The 20,357-nt window shown below is 42.6% G+C and overlaps 1 protein-coding gene across 10 annotated transcripts in view; it reads right to left on the bottom strand.

Annotated features, from left to right (window-relative positions):
• The window catches only part of ST18 (ST18 C2H2C-type zinc finger transcription factor), a 235,555-nt gene that overhangs the window by 156,730 nt on the left and 58,468 nt on the right, over nucleotides 1-20,357 (bottom strand). For 6 of the 10 annotated variants that reach the window (XM_075584429.1, XM_075584439.1, XM_075584422.1 and 3 more), the window contains one exon: nucleotides 227-281. The exons of the other annotated variants lie outside the window; for them this stretch is intronic. In XM_075584429.1, the coding sequence (XP_075440544.1) occupies nucleotides 227-281 (55 nt within the window). The remainder of the gene's footprint in view (nucleotides 1-226; nucleotides 282-20,357) is intronic. 10 annotated transcript variants of the gene reach the window in all.

Genomic DNA, 20,357 nt, shown 5'->3' with positions numbered 1-20,357 from the left:
TATAAAGGTATATGGATCTTAAAAAAATATATACTCTACACACTGCAACCCCTTAAGTAATGGATACAATCGGAACAAGTGGCAGGAAAACTTGTGTGTGTTTAATTTATATTTATGGAGGGAAAGTGTCAAAAATCCCTTTGAAATGTATGTATTGGTAGAGTTTTTATGAGTAAGATAGAGTTTCCTGACCTGTTGTCTGCAGATGTAAGAAAAATGTTCTTACCCTTAATTTCCTTTGAGAGAATGCATACATTTTTTTCTTCTCCATCTGCATCCATCTATAACATCAATGCAAAGTTCTGAGTTCATATTATTGTTTTATACCAATCACAATATATGAAGTAATTAATATAGTAAATGTTAACAAAAACTATGAAGGAAGTGTGCGTTATGGTGTTATTTTATTTTACCAAGAAAACGGTATTGTAACAAATATCCTACATATCAGATAACATATCAGAGGATATTAGTGAAACAGCACTAGATGTGCCACACAGTAATCTGACTGATATAATGTAATCTTATTTCAAATTTCTAGATTTTAATTTAGGAAGTGTATGAATATCCTTTTCCTGAGGATTACAGAAGAGGAGTTGTGATATGATAAATTATTTAACTAGCTGGTGAATCTGTGTCGAAACACACACACACACACACACACAAACACACACACACACACACACACACACACACATATATCTTCAGAAGGGACCCAGAGTGGACTGAAATTAAATTTTTTTGATCCTTTCAAAAACAGTTTCTACATTTATACTTGCATTTGCACTCAGCAAGTTAATATAGATCACATGGGTGCAGCTATTGATGAACTGTATGTATATACAGTATATACTGTACAGTACAGTATATATATATATATGTACTTGGCTATTCTTCGGACTCCACTCCTCTATACTCCTGACCCCGGCTACCCACGACGATCCACACCACTCCATCTCAGACCTCGGCAAAGTACCATGACTATTCGCTTCTCTCCAACCCTGACCATGGCTAAAGTACCTGCAACATTCCGCATCTTTCCAACCCAGATCCCGGCAAGTATCTCTGACTATCCACACCTCTCCAACCCCAACTCGGCTACTTCGACCAATCTACACTCCAGATGTGCCCACCCGGCTGTGGGTTTGTGTTTATATCTATCCCCACCTCGGCCTCGCGTTCCCGCCATGTTTGTGATGAGCACTTTATTACAATGGCCAAACACAGTACATCGATTTAATCTCTCTAGAAATCTTGTTGAACAGGAAAATTCAGGAACAATGGAGTAATGTGATAATTATCCTCATCATACTCTGCACAAGAAAGTAGACAAAGAAGACCTCAAGAACTACAGACCAATCAGGTAATCAACCTTACAAGATTTGTATGAATGTACTTGGTAAACGGCTGCAACAGAAACTGTATATCGCATGCCTACTGAACAAGCAGGATTCTGCAGTAGATACAACACAATGGACCACATCCAAGTCATATAAGAAGGGATTTCCTGAAGTAATCAATACAATCTACCAAAACACAAAAAATAGTGGCGCCCTTGCACATGTGTATAATAATAAACAATAAGTGATAATACAGTGAGAATACAGAAAAATACAACCGGGAAGTGGTGGACAAGGTTGAATAAGATGACTGTGCCCGCCTCCAAAGAGGGGATGTTGCCTCAGGCCGTCAATCAGCACATGTGAATGAAATAACACAGCAACATAGCGTAATACAGTTAACTGAATACCTAACTATTGAGGGTAATGAGAGTGTTAGAGCGATTGGTTAAAATTAAAAGAATTTAATACACAAAAAACAACATGTTAAAACTGGATTCTGTATTCTCACTGTATTATCACTTATTGTTTATTATTATACACATGTGTAAGGGCGCCACTATTTTTTGTGTTTAGGATTTTTATTATACTAACTTAGGGTGGTTAGTTTTAGTTGGCAGCCCAATTTTGTATCACTGGTCAAGTGTAATTGTTCCACTTGATTTTTTTGAATAGCGCTACACACACGATTTTTTTGCACAATACAATCTACCACTCACCTTAGGTTTTGTTGATTACAAAAGAGCATTTGATTCTACACCTCAGCGGTTCTAAATGCATTAAGAAGATGTGTTGAAGAAGCATTTATTGATATTATAAGGAACCTTTTTGAGAATACAAGCATCAACCATTAGATTACATGAAGATATAAGCAAGATAAGGATCAGCAAGGGAGTGCATGTCACCAACGTTTTTCACAGAAACACTTCAAGAATTGTTGAAGACATTGAATTGGAAAGAATTTGAATCAAAATCAACAATGAATACTTGAGTAACCTACAACTTGCAGATTACATTTTTGCATTGTTAATGTGTCTGTAAAAATCATAGGTACAATGCTGCTTACTGCACACTATATTGTAATTGTGAAGCGCTTTGAGTTACACTGGGAGAAAAGCACTATATGAAATAAAGTTATTATTATTTACTTTTTGACACCATTCCAGTTGAACTCCAGCAACAAATCAGGGAACACGCCAAAACAAGTATGAAAGTGGGCCTCCATTTGAATCTTACAAGACAAAATTGATGTTCTACAAATGTGTAAACTCAGCAAGCATCAAAATAAATGGATAAAAACTATAAGGGGAGCTTTTCTAACTTGGCTGGCAACTAACAATGGATGGAAACCTTTGAAATGAATTGAAACCGAGAATAAATATGGGATGGAGTGTAGTTGGAAGAAACAACATAACCTTTCATGGGAACCTTCTACTGTGCTTCAAGTGGAAAGTTTTCGACAAGTGTATTTTGCCTGTGCTCACATATAGATGTAAAATTTGGACCCTAAATGTGAAGCTGATTCAAAAGCCTCAGACAACTCAAAGAAATATGGATGTTACCTGAATGTTTGATGTTACCTTAAGAGACAGGAATAAAAATAAATGGGTTTGAAATCAAACAAAAAACTGAGTAAAGAAATTACAATGGCAGTGGGTGGGGGGAGAGTGTGGTTTGGCACAAATCGTAATGGATCCCTGACAGAGCTGCTCTGATCCCAGGAAGAAGCTATAGCTAAATAAATGCCATAATAGCCGCAAAATCTGCATGATAACCCCACAGATACCTCAGCGCAGGTCACAAGCTTATTAATAATGACCCTAAGACCTAAAAATAATGCTCCTGTGCAATGTCCCAGCTTACCTCAAACAGAGACCTGAGGAAGCAAGGCTGTCACAGGATTGTAGCTCTCCGACTGGTAGCGCTAATTCTGAGGCCGCAAAAGAGCTGGGCCCCATCCCCAGCACTAAGCATGACATAGCTCACTTATATATAAACCTCTATATATAAACCTCAAGAATGCTTTCTAGTTGGAGGTTCAGAAAGCTGTTAAGGAAATGTGTGGTGACATATGTAGCCCTTTTTCTGACACTCTAAGCGACTACGGGTAACTGCACGCACCTGTGGCTCCAGGAGATCTGAGCCTCCGCTAGCTGGGAGCCTGGGGTAACACTTATACACTTACTTAGCGCAGCGCCTCCACTTACCCAGGATCCCCGTGATGTGAGATTCCACTGGGCAAGAAATACATACACACACATGTGATGCAACCAACTTTACTGTAATATGATAATGCATGGCAACCATATAACTCTAACATGCAACTTAGCAATAACACATATCCTAATAACTGGTACCATCCTTATAACGGTAGTGGCTTAGCCACACTCTTAATGAGTACAGTCCCGCTACCGCGTGCTCCACACCGTGTCTGTGTACGGTAATGTGTTGGTATAGGCTCAGTTCTTTAACCACTCGCTCAGTGTTCCTAAAGAGTTTAGCCTAAGGCGGGATCAGCGCCTGTTGACCGGTGTTGGGGCACTTGATGTTATAGTACCTTCCGGTCACGGCGGTGACCGGTACCTCTTCGCAAAGGGTCAGATGAATCAGCGGTCTGCCTCCTTTATCTCAATGTCCAGCCGTCTGGTCCCAGATGACTTGACAGCAAGCCTGCTCCGCACGCTTGTCCATTTGTCCATAACTGTACTCAGTAAGGGTTGATGCTCGCTCTCACTATAGGCCGTCCCTGCAGCACAGCAACCTATGGTGACTTCAGGGAATACTCCTAGGGCCTGCGGGGTAGCCTGTCCTATGCAGGTGGGTCACTGACCCCCTGCACCCACACTACCTCTCCCTTCATCTCCCGGATCCCTTCTCCTTAGCTTCTACCTAATACCTGCAGCAAACGCACTGCACTTACACGGAACCCGCAGCAACCCACTGCATTCACACGGAACCTGCAGCAACCCACTGCACTCACACTGTACCTGCAGCAACCCACTGCATTCACACTGTACCTGCAGCAACCCACTGCACTCACACTGTACCTGCAGCAACCCACTGCACTCACACTGTACCTGCAGCAACCCACTGCACTCACACTGTACCCGCAGCAACCCACTGCACTCACATTGTACCTGCAGCAACCCACTGCACTCACACTGTACCTGCAGCAACCCACTGCACTCACACTGTACCTGCAGCAACCCACTGCACTCACACTGTACCTGCAGCAAACGCACTGCAACCAACCTGGTACCTGCAGCAACCGTGCTGCACACACACACTGTGCCTACTTGTCAGCGCTCACAGCACTGCCAGCCGTGACACTGACAAGACTACACACTCCACACACTGCTAAGGGCAGGGTCCCTAACCTAGGGGCCGTCCCTCAGTACTTACCCCCTACACTGGTGGGGATTGGGGCCTGCCTAGGATCTGGGGAACTACCTTTCCTGGTGTAGGAGCCACTTGCTCCCTACACCCTTCCTTCCCCTTCCTGATCCCAGCTCCAACTGCCAAACGTGGTCCCCGCAACATTGTAGCCTTCCTCCACAGGAGAAGCTGCAAAACCCTATTTGCTGGCTGGCTGCACGTGATGTGGGTGAAAGGGCAATCCCCAGAGGCTGCTGGGAATTGTAGTCCACTCAGGACCTCTTTAGCATTGGGACCACGTGCGCTACCCTTACTGCGCCTGCGCGATCCTGTAATGGCTACCGCGGTGGTTCTACGCATGTGCGACCTCACGCCAACCTTAACATTGCTGCCAGCACTCCTGGCACGGTACAGCGCGTGCGTGACTACACTGCGCAACCGCGAGCAGACACAATGGCGGCCCCCACTAGCCGGGTGCACCGCAGAGCCTCGGAGCGCTCCCTGCTCCGGCCCCCACCTTCTCGACGTGCCAGCGGGTCCGTCGCTGGCTACGGCAGCACCCGCTACTGCTCGCATGGAGGGGGGTCTCTGGGGGCAAAATAAGACCAGGGCTATATTCTCCACCTCGCAGAATCCCAACGACCTCGCTTGGGTAGCAACCATACAACAGAGAGTTATATAATGAAAAATGCATTGCAAACGATACACCACACACAACATGCATTTGTTCAGTGGTACCCAACATAATCACGTGGATACCCGAGGCCAGCTGAGTCTCAGAGTGGGGCACCCCTAACTGATTTAGTGAGGGCTTCTCACTTTGACTCCTGTGAGTCTTTTGGATCTCAAGATCGGATGTTACAGTCTCTACCGCCAAACCATCGCCTCCCTCTCGCAGAAAAAATAGTAAGGGGTTCTGGTATTGACCCTGGCCGGATCCTCCGCTTCCGTCTCGCGGGAGACAGGGAGGTTCAGTCTCTTGCCTCGGACCACCACATGGCGAACGAAGCGCTCCATCGTGCGCATGGAAGAGGCCACAACTACCAGAGCGGTCTCAGCATAGTCTTTGTCCACTCCAGCAATCCCTTTAACGGTGACATCTTCTGTGGACAGCACAATGTCCTCGTGCAGGCCCGTGTCTTGAGAAGAAAAAGCTTGGAGATTACTCGTGCAGGAGTAAGCGTCGCTCATGGCCGCTGTACCGGATACCTTGATGAGATCAAATCCGCTCCCTGGTCTGCATAGATCTTCTGTGGAGACACCTCCACCAGGCAGCGATGACGAGGTGAGCCCATCGCTCGGGTGACTCTACCTTTGGAGCCACCAGGCTCCACAATCACCGGGGAGCTCACACCCGACACCCCTGGGGCAGTCAACTCACCCCTGTCATCGTTGGCAGGTACTGGTACCATGGTGGAAGACCAGACTGGTCACAGTAGGGCACACAGGCCCACATCAGAGCAAGCACCAGCATCTGGATACACCTCATCTAGGGCACACGGACCCACAGCAGGCTCTGTATCCGCCAAGATAGTTGGCTCAGTGACTTGGCATGAGTGGTCCACCGGCAGGTGCATCACCACGAGTGGTTGGTCGCTGGAATCACCAAAAGTGGATGGGGGTATAGACACCTTACCCTGTGATTCCGGAATCTGTGGTTCTGGGCTCTGTGGTTCCTGCTCGGGAACCGAGTCTGGAACCGACATCTGGGGTTCCAACATCTGTGACTCTGCCTTCGGCGGCTCCGGCTCGGGACCTGAGTCTAGAATATCCATCTGGGCACACGGCCCCTCCACAAACTCCATAGCTGAGGTAGGTGAACTAGCAGGGGCTTCAACCGCCTGAAGAGAGAGATCAGTCACATCAGTGTTCTCTGTGGATTCCGCAGGCTGGGGCATATTAGGCTTCAAGAAACAGACACCGCAGCAGTCACATTCGGGCTCCCACGCCAGTGCGCCTCTAGAAGAGTCACAGGCGGTACTAAAACACTGTATATACGTTTCTCCTCCCACCTCAGTTGTCTGGGAGCCTAGCGGGAACTGAAACATGTCGACTCCCTTGTCACGGGCTTCCTGAACGCAGGGGCACATTAGCACGAGGGCATGTATTCCTGGCAATTGCCAGGGCACATACACGTTAGGGTGTAACCCCTTGCAGTCTATGTCGATCTTGGAGGAAAAATAATCAGTTTCTGCAACAGTGTCCTCCTCCTCTGGCGGTTCTGTAGGCTGCGGCAGTCTGTGTTTCAGGAACTGCACCTCATAGTCGGGACACTTGGGCCCTCGGGTCAATTCACCGACGTGGCAATCACATTCGCTCAGGCAGCAGTGCATGCATTCTTACCCATCTACCACTGTCATTGTGAGCGCTACGGGTAACATAGGTGACCCGTCCGTCCAGCCACCGGTCACATTCCAGTCTCTTAACGCACACGGGCATACTACCATTGGCAAGACTAAATGTGGGGCCCGTATGACTCTATACAGCCAGGGGTGTATTTCTCTGCATCCCGTATTTTCCTTAGGGGAAACAGAAATCGCTGATTGCTGCTCAAGGCACTCCCTCCCCCTGATGGACTCTAGAGGAGGGGCAGCACAGTCTTTCAAGGAGTGTTGCTGGCTCTGCACTGAGTCACTCACAGTGTGGGGGCGGGGCTCTGGTTTTCCTGGCAGTCCTGGATAAATGTTTGCAACTTATTCCCGCGCGGGCGGGCAGTCAGCACATGGGCTCTCCCACCTTGAGGGCTTCCTCATGGCGAAACAAAAATAGAGCACAATTTAGAAAAAAAAATTACAGGGCACCCCAGGTCTTATCTCTCAGCAGCGCCTCCAAATGTAGCCCTTTCTCTGACACTCTAAGCGACTACGGTTAACTGCACGCACCTGTGGCTCCAGGAGATCTGAGCCTCCGCTAGCTGGGAGCCTGGGGTAACACTTATACACTTACTTAGCGCAGCGCCCACCCTTACCCAGGATCCCCGTGATGTGAGATTCCCCTGGGCAAGAAATACATACACACACATGTGATGCAACCAACTTTACTGTAATATGATAATGCCTGGCAACCTTATCACTCTAACATGCAACTTAGCAATAACACATATCCTAATAACTGTTACCATCCTTATAACGGTAGTGGCTTAGCCACACTCTTAATGAGTACTGACTCAGTCCCGCTACCGCGTGCTCCACACCGTGTCCGTGTACGGTAATGTGTTGGTATAGGCTCAGTTCTTTAACCACTCTCTCAGTGTTCCTAAAGAGTTTAGCCTAAGGCGGGATCAGCGCCTGTTGACCGGTGTTGGTGCACTTGATGTTATAGTACCTTCCGGTCACGGCGGTGACCGGTACCTCTTCGCAAAGGGTCAGATGAATCAGCGGTCTGCCTCCTGTATCTCAATGTCCAGCCGTCTGGTCCCAGACGACTCGCCAGCAAACCTGCTCCGCACGCTTGTCCCTTTGTCCCTAACTGTACTCAGTAAGTGGTGATGCTCGCTCTCACTATAGGCTGTCCCTGCAGCACAGCAACCTATGGTGACTTCAGGGAATACTCCTAGGGCCTGCGGGGTAGCCTGTCCTATGCAGGTGGGTCACTGACCCCCTGCACCCACACTACCTCTCCCTTTGTCTCCCGGATCCCTTCTCCTTAGCTTCTACCTAATACCTGCAGAAAACGCACTGCACTCACACTGTACCCGCAGCAACCCACTGCACTCACACTGTACCTGCAGCAACCCACTGCACTCACACTGTACCTGCAGCAACCCACTGCACTCACACTGTACCCGCAGCAACCCACTGCACTCACACTGTACCTGCAGCAAACGCACTGCAACCAACCTGGTACTTGCAGCAACCGTGCTGCACACACACAATGTGCCTACTTGTCAGCGCTCACAGCACTGCCAGCCGTGACACTGACAAGACTACACACTCCATACACTGCTAAGGGCAGGGTCCCTAACCTAGGGGCCGTCCCTCAGTACTTACCCCCTACCCTGGTGGGGATTGGGTCCTGCCTGGGACCTGGGGAACTACCTTTCCTGGTGTAGGAGCCACTTGCTCCCTATACCCTTCCTTCCCCTTCCTGCTCCCAGCTCCAACTGCCAAATGTGGTCACCACAACATTGTAGCCTTCCTCCACAGGAGAAGCTGCAAAACCCTATTTTCTGGCTGGCTGCACGTGATGTGGGTGAAAGGGCAATCCCCAGAGGCTGCTGGGAATTGTAGTCCACTCAGGACCTCTTTAGCATTGGGACTGCGTGCGCTACCCTTACTGCGCCAAACCAAAGAAGAAGTGGTGGCGGTATTTGTGACAGGGAGGAAAGGGTTAATACCTGATTTGCCATGCATTACTGTTGTTGCCCTGTCCCCGCCATTTTTATTCCCCATTTGCAGATCATTCACTGTCTGCGTGGGTAAAAGACAAGATGCATTGCTTGCCATACCCTCTAACTGACACATGATGGCAGATCTTAAATGTAAGGCAGGAGGTATTTTTTTGTAAGTCCAAGCAGGGATTTCTTGGACATCCAGCTGTGATATGGGTGAATGAGCTTCGGTATTTTTATAACCAAGCCTCAAAGGGCTATAGGTATTTTTATGGCAGAGCCTCAAAGGGTTAGGGTTACTCTCACAGATTTAGAGTCCCCCCGTATAAAAGAGTGTCAATTATGAAAAGACCCAGAGACCCATAATGTATACAATACTAGCATACTGATGCACAGCAGATGTCAGGCTAGTGACACCTTCGAGTCAGAGACCAGACACAGTGGCCCCAAGTTATGGGTGTAGCCCAGGTATGCTAAGTGGCCTGGGCGTCAACCTGACCCATGCGCCCTGCCCACCGGACAGCACTTTTGACCGGTCTTATGAATTGTGGGTCACTTGGCTATTCGTGGTTTTTTTTTGTTCCCATGAGGGGATTGGATCCACATGTTAAAGATAGCTTTGGACAGTCTATAACTGTGGCTTCCCAATTATTCCCAGTGTGTTTCCTGAATTTTAGTCCATGATGTAAAGATGGAAACTTTGTTCCAGTACAGCAGCAACCAGTCCAGGAGTGAAGGGGTTAATAACCACATGCAGCGGACTTTTAAAACCAAGGCTGCATTTCTTGCGCTTGCAAGCAGAGGACAATTTCTTTTGTTTCAAAGGACAATTTCTTTCATTCCCTGATTCCCGTAAGTGTTGTTTTCAAGTGTATTCTGCAGATGTCGTGTGTTTGTCTATTAAGGAAATAAATCACAATTTATTTTGCAACTTGTTCTGTTCAATCAAGTACCCAGAAATATAAATGTGTTGATACAAATTGGTGTCATCGTGACAGTAATAAAGGAGCTTAAGTGCCCTACTCTAGTATCAAAACCTACTACATGTTTCGTGCGTGTAGCACTTTATCTACTCCTTGATAAAGTGCTACACGCACAAAACATGTAGGATGTTTTGACACTTCTGTTTTTTAAGGAAGAATAAAGATTTATTTTTACCTACCTTTTGACCCAATCTCTTTGGCGGTGCGCTACATCTCTTTGGATATTGCTCTGGACATTCTACTAGTGGCAGCACGCCCCAGGACAAGCACAGGAGGGGGACACTTCAGAGATGTGAGTAGAAATCTTCATTCAACATTTCATTATCTGTGTGGTTTTATGGAGATCCAGGGATCATCCCAATGAGGGGTGGAGTATTGGGATATTTCTCCTTGCTCTGCCCCTTCAGAGATTATTGGTCCCCTTGAGGACTGTATACACTGGCGACACACTTTATTCGAGCTCGGCTAGTCCCACGAATTCGGGTATACCCGGGTGTATTGAGGTTTGTGACTGTTTTCTGCCCGAGTGCATTGAGGTATTTTCCATGCAGGGATTGAAGCATTTTATTCCCGCTGGCTGCAATACTGCACAGTATATATATATATACTGCATTACAATTCATGAATTTATGCCATCTGGTAGACACGCGAAGCATTGCAGCCTATTAAATCCTAATCATCATCATTTAACAGATCAGCCGCCCGTCAGCCAGGCATGAACCCAGGCTGGGAAGGCAAACGCAACGGGGCTTGTCAGAGGTGAGGAGCGGCGCATTCCAGGTATCTGCCAGGTACATACTGGGTATTTGCTCGAATAAAGTGTGTCGGTGCAGTACCACTTCAATATTGTGCATTACTACTAAAAAAAAACACGGCACCAGTGCTATGAATTTATGTGGATGATCATTATCAAGTATATCATGCAGATCCGGCACTAGAGCGCTTATACCACAGCAAATTCGTAGATATGGAACTATTCTAGTAGCTACAAATTGTGGCAAGCCATGTCTAAAGGGCACTTTAGAAGCTAATTTGCATGTTTTACTATTCTGTAAACCCTTCTCACATGTCCAAACAGTGTGAAAAGGCTTTTTTAGAAACGTTTTCATTCCGGCTGTGCCAATTCTGTGTTAACGACCAAACTCGCATTTTCTGCAAACTCACTTCCTTTAGGAGGCTATTTAATGCGAACTGCAGAAGAAGATCTAGGCCCTCTCCCCCGCCTCCCCCCTAACTTCTTCCCCCGCCCTGCCTCCCACAATAGAGTGTCTCAGGTATGTATTCCGTAACATTGTAATGCACATATTTTCGCTGCTATTTGAGGGCTTATGTAAGCACCTGTCATATTGTCTCCCCCATATTTTTCCTTGTTTGTTTTTCCTGTACCCCATTGAAATTGCTAAATTAATCGTTTAAAAAAATGGTAGAGGGCCAGACACATCGTAAGAAGGAATGACAATCATCATCATCACCAAAGATGGTACTTGACTGGATTTCAAGGATAATTAATTTTCAAAAACCTAGGCAACGACCAAAAATAAGATGTGAGTATGAAGTCAGAAATGCCTTGCAGTACCTGGAAGATCATTGGGGAGTACTTCATCCAACAGAGGATCTACAAGGGCTGAAGATGATGATGAATTGATTATATATATATACACACAAAAGAAATGACAATGCTAAATCCAGAAGTGAGTGTAAATAATAAGTTGCGATTTAATTAATGTGCTTTAAAACTTAGTGTGTTCAAAATGTTATTAAAAAACAAGTAATGAAGTTCTATTCAATAAAGAGTAAGTGGATAAGTACCAATAACGGATAAATAACACAGAAAGGAATCTGATAATGGGAGAAATTTGCCGTCTCTAAATTGGACAAACTAATCCAAAATGTAGATGTGAATAAACAAAGAAAATTAGAGGCATTTTTCTCTGATTATTAGCAGAACAATATTAATTTAGCTAATGTAATATACACATGAGCAATATATAAAACCATAATAATAATGTGATTCACAATAGATAACAATAAGATAAAAAATTACTAAACGGTCAAACAGACAACATCCAATAGTGTGTGAATCTGTTACACTTAAAATACCTATAATTCATTGGACTGCTAAATAAGCAAATAATGGATCATCTGCATAGTAAATGATGGTCAAAATAATTAAAGTCTTGGCAATTAAGTCACCGAAGTATGTGAAATAAGACCAGATGTGGATAACTAGATCAGTTCTAAAGCTCAATTGCGAAAGTTTGCTTGACATTTGTCTGCGTGTTATAGTGTGTGTAACTTGTTCACTCACGGTACGGTGGATGATTAGACCAATATTCAGATCTCATGCAATAAGGGGTTAACTCCGATATTTGGGAAGTTTTAAATCTCATCCCTTTATCACTGGATGTAATCAATCGGCATCCAAAATGAAAAATATACTACATACAGTAATCATTGGAGAATACTTACATGTGATTCGATACTCAAAGGACATATATCGGATACTCCAAACAGAGCTTTCCAAAAGGCCATAACCATTAAAAATATATTAGCCCCAAGCAAATTGAGAACTATTGATTCACATAATATGGTTTCAGAGCCTAGAGGCAATTTCTCTTGCAGTAGAGGAAGGTGCGTGACGTGTCAACATATGCTGAAAGTGAATTACTTTCGTACTAAGAGTGGTGACACAATTCAAGTTAAGGTTCAAATTACAGTACATGTAGGACTGAATTTGGAGTGTACCTCATAATGCATAGCTATGGACTCCATTATGTGGGTAGCACCAAGCGACCTCTACATGTTCGCTTTTTGAAACACAGGAGGGCTATTGTTAATGGTGCACTCACACATGGAATAAAGACATTTTTTGAAGTGCATGCAAAAGACAGTTCCACTTTAAAAATGATGGGTTTGGAACATGTCCCTAATACACTATCTGGGCCATCACTGTGTCGCCAAGAATCTTACTGTATTTTCAAGTTGAATTCACTTATCCACAATGGATTAAATGAACATCTTGATATTAGTAGAATTGTCTAGTTGGGCTTATTTTTCTACATTGCAATTTTTTGGGCTCATAGTTTATAGTTCATATCCCTTGTGTCTGTTTATCTGATGTCATATTTTCCATTTCTTATTTTAAACCCTTCATATTATTGATAGAAAATTACTGTATCTTTATATTACATATATATTTCATTATGATACATAGCAAGTATCTGACTGTATCTTTTAATGTTGCAATTACATTTAATTATGTTGCAGGTTTAGCATTGCAACTTCAAAAGCTTATATGTACAGTATCTATTTTTTGCTTTATTGTAAATATTGCTTATATTTAGAACAGTATTTACCGAAACACACATTTTAATTAGAACGTATATGCTCTATATTATTGATTTGTTAATTTTTATCACTTTGTGTTTTAATTATGTTATTTATTAGTGTATTTACTTGATTGTAGGGTCCACCTTTCTAATTGACCATGGTTTGTGAAGAGTATATATAGGTCATTTGTTAATTCCAAAGAAACCTACCCCTGAGGAAGTAATTTCTGACGATGAAACGCGTAGGGTGAAACATTTGGAGACATTCTGCTTACTAGTTACACACTTGTCCTTGAGCTAGATTACAATTTCAACAGCCTGCTAAAGTGTGAGTCATCACAGTTCCGGAGTTATACAGCTACCATATACGCTGGGAAGTGTCTTACCAAGATCAGCTGTGTACCAGCTGAGAGCATAACCAACAGTACCCATCCCCTGTGAATGCTGTGAAGCGTGGAGATTTCAAGGAACCTATGTGAGTGCATGCTAGCAGAGCAACCTCCAGAGGAATGGCAATCAGGAGGGGGGCTCCTGATTGCTGGGGAGCATCTTAACGAGATCACAGCAGATCAGCTGTGAATTAAACTATGCAGCATCCGTCCCCTGTGAGTGCTGCAAAGCGGTGGGACTCCCTGGATAAACTGTGAGTACAAGTTGTTAGTGCTATCTCCAGAGGAATGCTGATAAATGTGGTAACCTCTCTATCTTTGATCCACAATTGCACTATTCAAATATCTGAGGTACCCTTTACTGAATAAGATTTGAATATTGGTCTAACCAAGGGGTGAGCAAACTTTTTACGTTGAGCCTAGCTTTTCATCCGTGATATTAGTGGGCCCCCCTTTCTGATCTAATCCAATTCACATTAAAAAAAATATTAATGGGTATACAATATAAATGTGAATATAATACGTACAGATACGTATTTCAACATTTTTAAAACAGCAACACATTATTTATAGGTTTTTTAAATAAATCAGTGTAGTAGTACAGTATAATAAGATAATACTGACTGCAATTTGTTTATTACTATTTATTACTATTTATACTCCTAGTGCATCCTCTTTCTCACCCCCTCCACATCCCCTTTCTTTCCCACTCTTCTCATCTTCCACCTCCTCATCCCCTTTCTCTCACCCACATCCTCTTTCTCTCACCCCTCTCCTCCTCTCTCACCCCTATCCTCCTTCTTCCTCTACTCCTCTCTCATCCCTCTCCTCACACCCCTCTCTCCTCCTCCTCTAACCCTCTTAAAAATGCCTACCTGGCTTCGGTGGAGGATGACCACCAGAGAGGAGGACAGCGGGTGAGGAGCAGGGCGGTGGCAGAGAAGGGTGGTGGCAGAGGATGGTAGAGGTAGAAGAGGGCAATTGGAGAAGAGGATGAAGGACTGCCAGAGAGGAGCATGATGGCAGAGGGGTTGGACAGCAGGAGCAAAGCATGGTAGAAGAGGAAGAAGATGGCCGGGGAGGAGTGCACTGTAGCAGTAACAGACACCTGGGCACCCTCATCCCCAGGTGAATTGCTTCACTCCCGCTGTCCAACTCCTCTGCCACTCTGCTCCACTCTGGTGGTCCTCCATCTTTTTCTTCAGCCGCCGTCCTCTTCTGCCACCTCCCTGGTTTGCTCCCTCTGTACTCATCTCCTGGTACCACCCTTAAAAAAATTGTTCCTCCCAAGGGGGTCATGCCCCTGAATTTGCACACCCCTGGTCTAAGAGGTGTCCACTCTAGGCAAATGTGAAGGAGACTTTCCCAATGGACTATCTAACTGATCTAGTTATCTATATCTGGACTTATTTTACATACTTCGGTGACTTCATTGCTAGGACTTGTGTTATTTTGACCATCATTAACTATGCAGATGATCTTTTAATTGCTCATTTAGCAGTCCGATCAATTATATCTATTTTAATTGAATCATATCCACACATTAGTGGATGTTGCCTGTTTGACCGTTAGGTCATTTGTTACGTCTTTGAATTTATTGTTAATCACATTTTCATTATTATGGCTTTATATATTGCTTAATTGCAATTAGCTAAATAAATATTGTTCTGCTAATAATCAGAGGAAAGCACCTCTAACTTACTTTTTTTTTGTACATACATACATACATACATACATACATACATACATACATACATAACTGATGCCGACTACAAGGGAATTGAGTTATAGCACTTTGTGTTTTGACACATTCGTTTATTTGTCAACAGGAAACTCCCTCCAGGGAATAGGGCTGGAATATTAACTGTGAGTTTTAAAAAAAGGGTTTTTTATTTAGGTACTGTAGATTAAAGTAATGATAAAGACCATATCGACTCTTGTGTTCTGCTCAAGGATGACTTCTCTCTACCCCCTTTGTGTCTAAAGCCCTCTCCTGCCTTTAACCTTCCTCACTGATTTACCCACACCTCTGGAATGCCCTTCCCCTCAATATCCAACTAGCACCCTCTCTATACACCTTTAAGACCAATCTAAAAGCACACCTCCTTAACGAAGAATATGAGTAGCTCCATGGCTGATACTATACACCTCATACATTGACTGTGGCCTCTTGCAGACGTACTTACCAGAACAGCTTCCTACTGTCTGTACGTTCCTCCTACTTACCAATTAGATTTTAAGCTCTTCGGGGCAGGGACGCCTTTTATTTCATCACTGTTATGTCTTAAAGCACTTCTTCCCATTATCTTTTATTTGTATTATTTGTTATTTATATGATTATCACGTGTATTACGGCTGTGAAGCGCTATGTACATGAATGGCACTATACAAATAAAGATATACATTCATACATCGAGTGTGGTAACTACATTTTAATGCCAAAAGAGTGCCAAATCATGAACTTGAGGCACAAAAATCCAAGCGCAGAATACAGGATTAATAGCACTATAATATCAACCAATATAGAGGAAATGGACATGGAATTACATTTTCCAGGTGACTTAAAAGTAGGCAAAGAGTGTCACAAAGCAATGGGGGAGACAGAAGGATGTTAGGTTGTACAGGGAGAGGTATTAGCCACAGAAAGTGATAACACTTTGTAGGTCATTGGTAAGACCTCACCAAGATAACTTTGCTCAGTTCTGGAGGTCATATCCAAATAAATAACATAAACACATGATAAATTGTGCAAAGAATTACTACGGTGGTGTATGGTTTACAGAATGTCATAAAACATCTGGCAAGACTTAAATACCTGAATATGTATAGCCTGTAGAAGAGAAGGGAAAGGGGGAAGATAATATAAACTTTCAGGTATATAAAGGGTTTCAACATGGTGCAAGAGGGAAGTATATTTCAGAGGAAGAGAAGTGTTAGAAAAAGAAGTCATGCTCTGAAGCTGGATGGTAGCAGTCTAAGGCTACGGCCCCAGTGCTTCCTGTTGCACTCGCGCCTGGCACCCTGGCGACACGTGTACAGACTACAGCTGCGATTGGCAGTCTGTAGTGGAGCTCTAAGTGAGCGTGGGGGGTTGTGGCAATGAAGGGGGCGCGGCCATGGTGGGGCATATCTGCCCTACCATTTGTGCGCACCGTGCACGTGACCGCGTCGCGGGACAGGAAGACAAAATTCTTGTCTTCTCTGCCAGCGTACGCATCACAGCGCTTTGCGTGCCTACAGCGGCCACTGGGGACATGGTCTAAGGGGATATGTGAGGAAGTACGTCTTCACACAACAGTGGTGGATTCATGAAACTAGCCAACCAAAAAAGGTGGTAGAAGATAAAACAGTAACAGCTTTAAAAAACGCTCAGGATAGACATAAGGCTACCCTAAATATGAATGAATTCCCAGGATCAAATAGTTTCTGAGGATTTACTATAGAGAAGAAAATAGGCAGACTATGGTTTGGTGGGCCAAATAGTTATTTCCTGCCATCAAATCAAATGTTATGTTTCTATAAATGTTGTTTCTACAACATTCCTTTATTTTAAACTGAATCTGTTATTGTAGTTTAAATATATATTTTCATTTTTTAGGATTATTTAACTTTCATTACAAATATACCACAGCATATTCAAACATGGGGTACGTGCAGTACTTGCCATATGTTCCCGAAATGAAAAACAATAAATGTTTTTTTCTGATTTGCCACTCTTATCAATTGTCAGTTGAATATCTCATTTTCATATTTCATATTGCAATTGTCATTTTGCATTTCAAAAAATGTGTTGCCACAGGTCCCACTGCATGATTCTTCAGTGGAACATTTATAAACAAATTGTGATTGAAAGTCACATAATTCAGTACAAAATCCAATGTTTTACATTTTAACCCTGTAGTTAAATCCAGCAAAGTGTTTTTCGGGTTTTTATTTATAACCAGTAAAGCTCACAACATCAAGCGAATAACTATGTTTGGTGAAAAAAAAATGGCAGTTCCATACCAAAGTCAAGCTGCAAAGGGAAGAGATATCAACAGCTCAATTGTAATACTCTATGGATGATAATATGTAAGAGAGTGGGGTGCATGGGGAATAGGAATAGACATATACAAAAACTGATCAAGAAATGATTAGCACAAAGAAACCTCTATTGTTGCACTCAGCCAAACACAAGTAGTATATACACAAGATATAATATCTAAGGCAAGGTGAATGACCACTAATCTCGGTGATACACTCTACTGAGAAGGGTATTATCAGCTAAAATAAAACAATACAATTTTAATTCGTCTATAACGCTTCTAAGTGTTCAAATAGATATATACAGTGAAAATAAATGAATAAAAATCCCCAATGGTGAGGCTGATACTTCAAAAATGGCAGGTCCATACCAAAGTCACAAATCTTCATGAAAACAAAAAACATTCTTGCTTATCATGATATTATGAATGAATTTTATAGCTGTAAATAAGTGTGAAAATAGCAAGATACAAATGTAGTTTAAAATTATAATAACAAATCTACTGTGCCTTGTGACTTCCTTTTATAACATAAATAATGCACAAAATCTTTTTTTCCCCTCTTTTGCACTACTCCATAGTTACATTGTTACATAGTAGATGAGGTTGGAAAAAGACATACTGTATGTCGATTAAGTTCAACCTACAGTATGCTAAATGTAGACCACAGATACTTTATGCTATATTTGTACTTACAGTATATTTATCAGAGGAAGGCAAATAAAAAACCCCAGTGAAATATCATCTAATAAAATCTCATAAGGGGAAAAATACATTCCTTCCTGACTCCAAATAATGGCAATCAGATTATTAACTGGATCTGCATCCTTCCCATGTTTACTTATTTGCTATATCCCTGTATACGGAAAAAGGTTTGCTTTCTGTTTTCTGCACATTATAAGCGCAGATTATTTTGACAGCAGATACTGCATTTTGTTTAAGGGTTTCATTGATACAGTATATACTTTGGTGTGCTCTGTGACCTTATATTTCAACCAAGTAGTAAATGAATAATGTTTTTATTTAGATCACACTGTCAACATTTTATTATATCCTCTTTTGTATGTGAAGTCTAATGGTTAAAACTGTGTTTTTTCCCCCATTTATTGCAGTGTGTTCCAGAGAGTTGTGAACAAGCTGAAGATCTGTAAGTGAGCGTGTTCTTTGTGAAAGTAATTGTAATGGGAAGCATGATCTATTCTGTGCTGCTGGGTTGTGATTGAAGGCACTGACCTGCCATAGACTTATAATAGGGGAGCAGGTGTGGCAATGATGGACTTTAATTTCCTTTAATAAACCTTTTATGTGCCACACTTTTACTGCCATTCTAGGCTCTCCAAGGTCCTGCACATAATAGGTTCATTACTTTTGATTACTATAGTTTATTGAGATAAACAACTCCAAAATGCAGTTTATATTATGTTCAGTTAAACCAATATATACTATTTATCCATTGTGTATTACTTCACGTGCAACTCTACAGACAAAATTAAAATCAACCCATTCAAGCAAAAATGATAAAAGGTACTGCTACTGCTTTGTTACTATTCGTACCAGAAAAGGTTACGCTTTTATTCATTACAAATTGAAGTATCTGCTGTTTTCAGTTTTCTACTAGTGCTTCTTTTTGCATAAAAATTCATGATAAGGATTTAATAACAATTAGCTACATGAAGATATGTTTACTGCCATAGACCATTCTAGGAAGTGTGTAGTCTGGCAAAGTGGCTTTGTTTCCAAATGGATGAGAAATATATGAACCTATCATGTTTCATATTGTGCTTAAATCTACAATGTTCCAGCAAGAGCTACTAAACTATCAATGATTCCAATGATTGCTTGCAAATTGTTGGTGATTAGGTAATTTTCTGATGATTGTTAATAAAGCAATATTAGGGGATGAATCAGAGTGGGCTAATTTTCTGACACAAATTCATAACAATCAATCGAATCCCTTTCAACATAAGCAGTTAATTTACGAAGATTATTAAATTGTGATGAGTTCACATTTTAGTATCCAACAGCAAATTACTAAACTGTCTGATTGGAGTTTACACCAAACTATTCACAGATTCTCTCATATACCCGTGCTTTATATAGTAATTCTCAAGGGTTATTGATGGCACTGCGCTATCACAGTTTACAGAGTAAGCCACTAAGTCTATAATGTAGCTTTATTAAAAGCGTTGATAAATTCTGCAGCTGTATTACCTGGGTCACCTTGTGGAACAGATTTCAACAACAGCAGAAAAGTAAATTGTAGATAGTGCCACAACAAATAGTATACATCCGTGTTGAGGAAATGAGACCATAACTTCCAAATTATCCTGATGAGTCATATTATTTAAGTATCCAATATTTCAACATTACAAATGCATTGCAGTAAAAAAAAATGTCACTTTAAACACAATCCTTGGTAGTTATAATACAGACAATATATTCTCAGGTTTGATTGTGAAGTTGTCTCTGCAGCCATATATCGCTTCCAAGCAACTTTGCACAACTGGCAGAGATGAATATAAAACAAAGCCATATGTTTATGTCCTTTTGCCAAACGACTTCAGCAAATAATTCTATTATTCCCTTAGG

The sequence above is a fragment of the Ascaphus truei genome, chromosome 2 (assembly GCF_040206685.1).
Source record: "Ascaphus truei isolate aAscTru1 chromosome 2, aAscTru1.hap1, whole genome shotgun sequence".
NCBI lineage: Eukaryota > Metazoa > Chordata > Amphibia > Anura > Ascaphidae > Ascaphus > Ascaphus truei.
The sequence above is the reverse complement of the archived record's forward strand: the minus strand, read 5'-3'. Positions and strand labels throughout refer to the sequence as shown.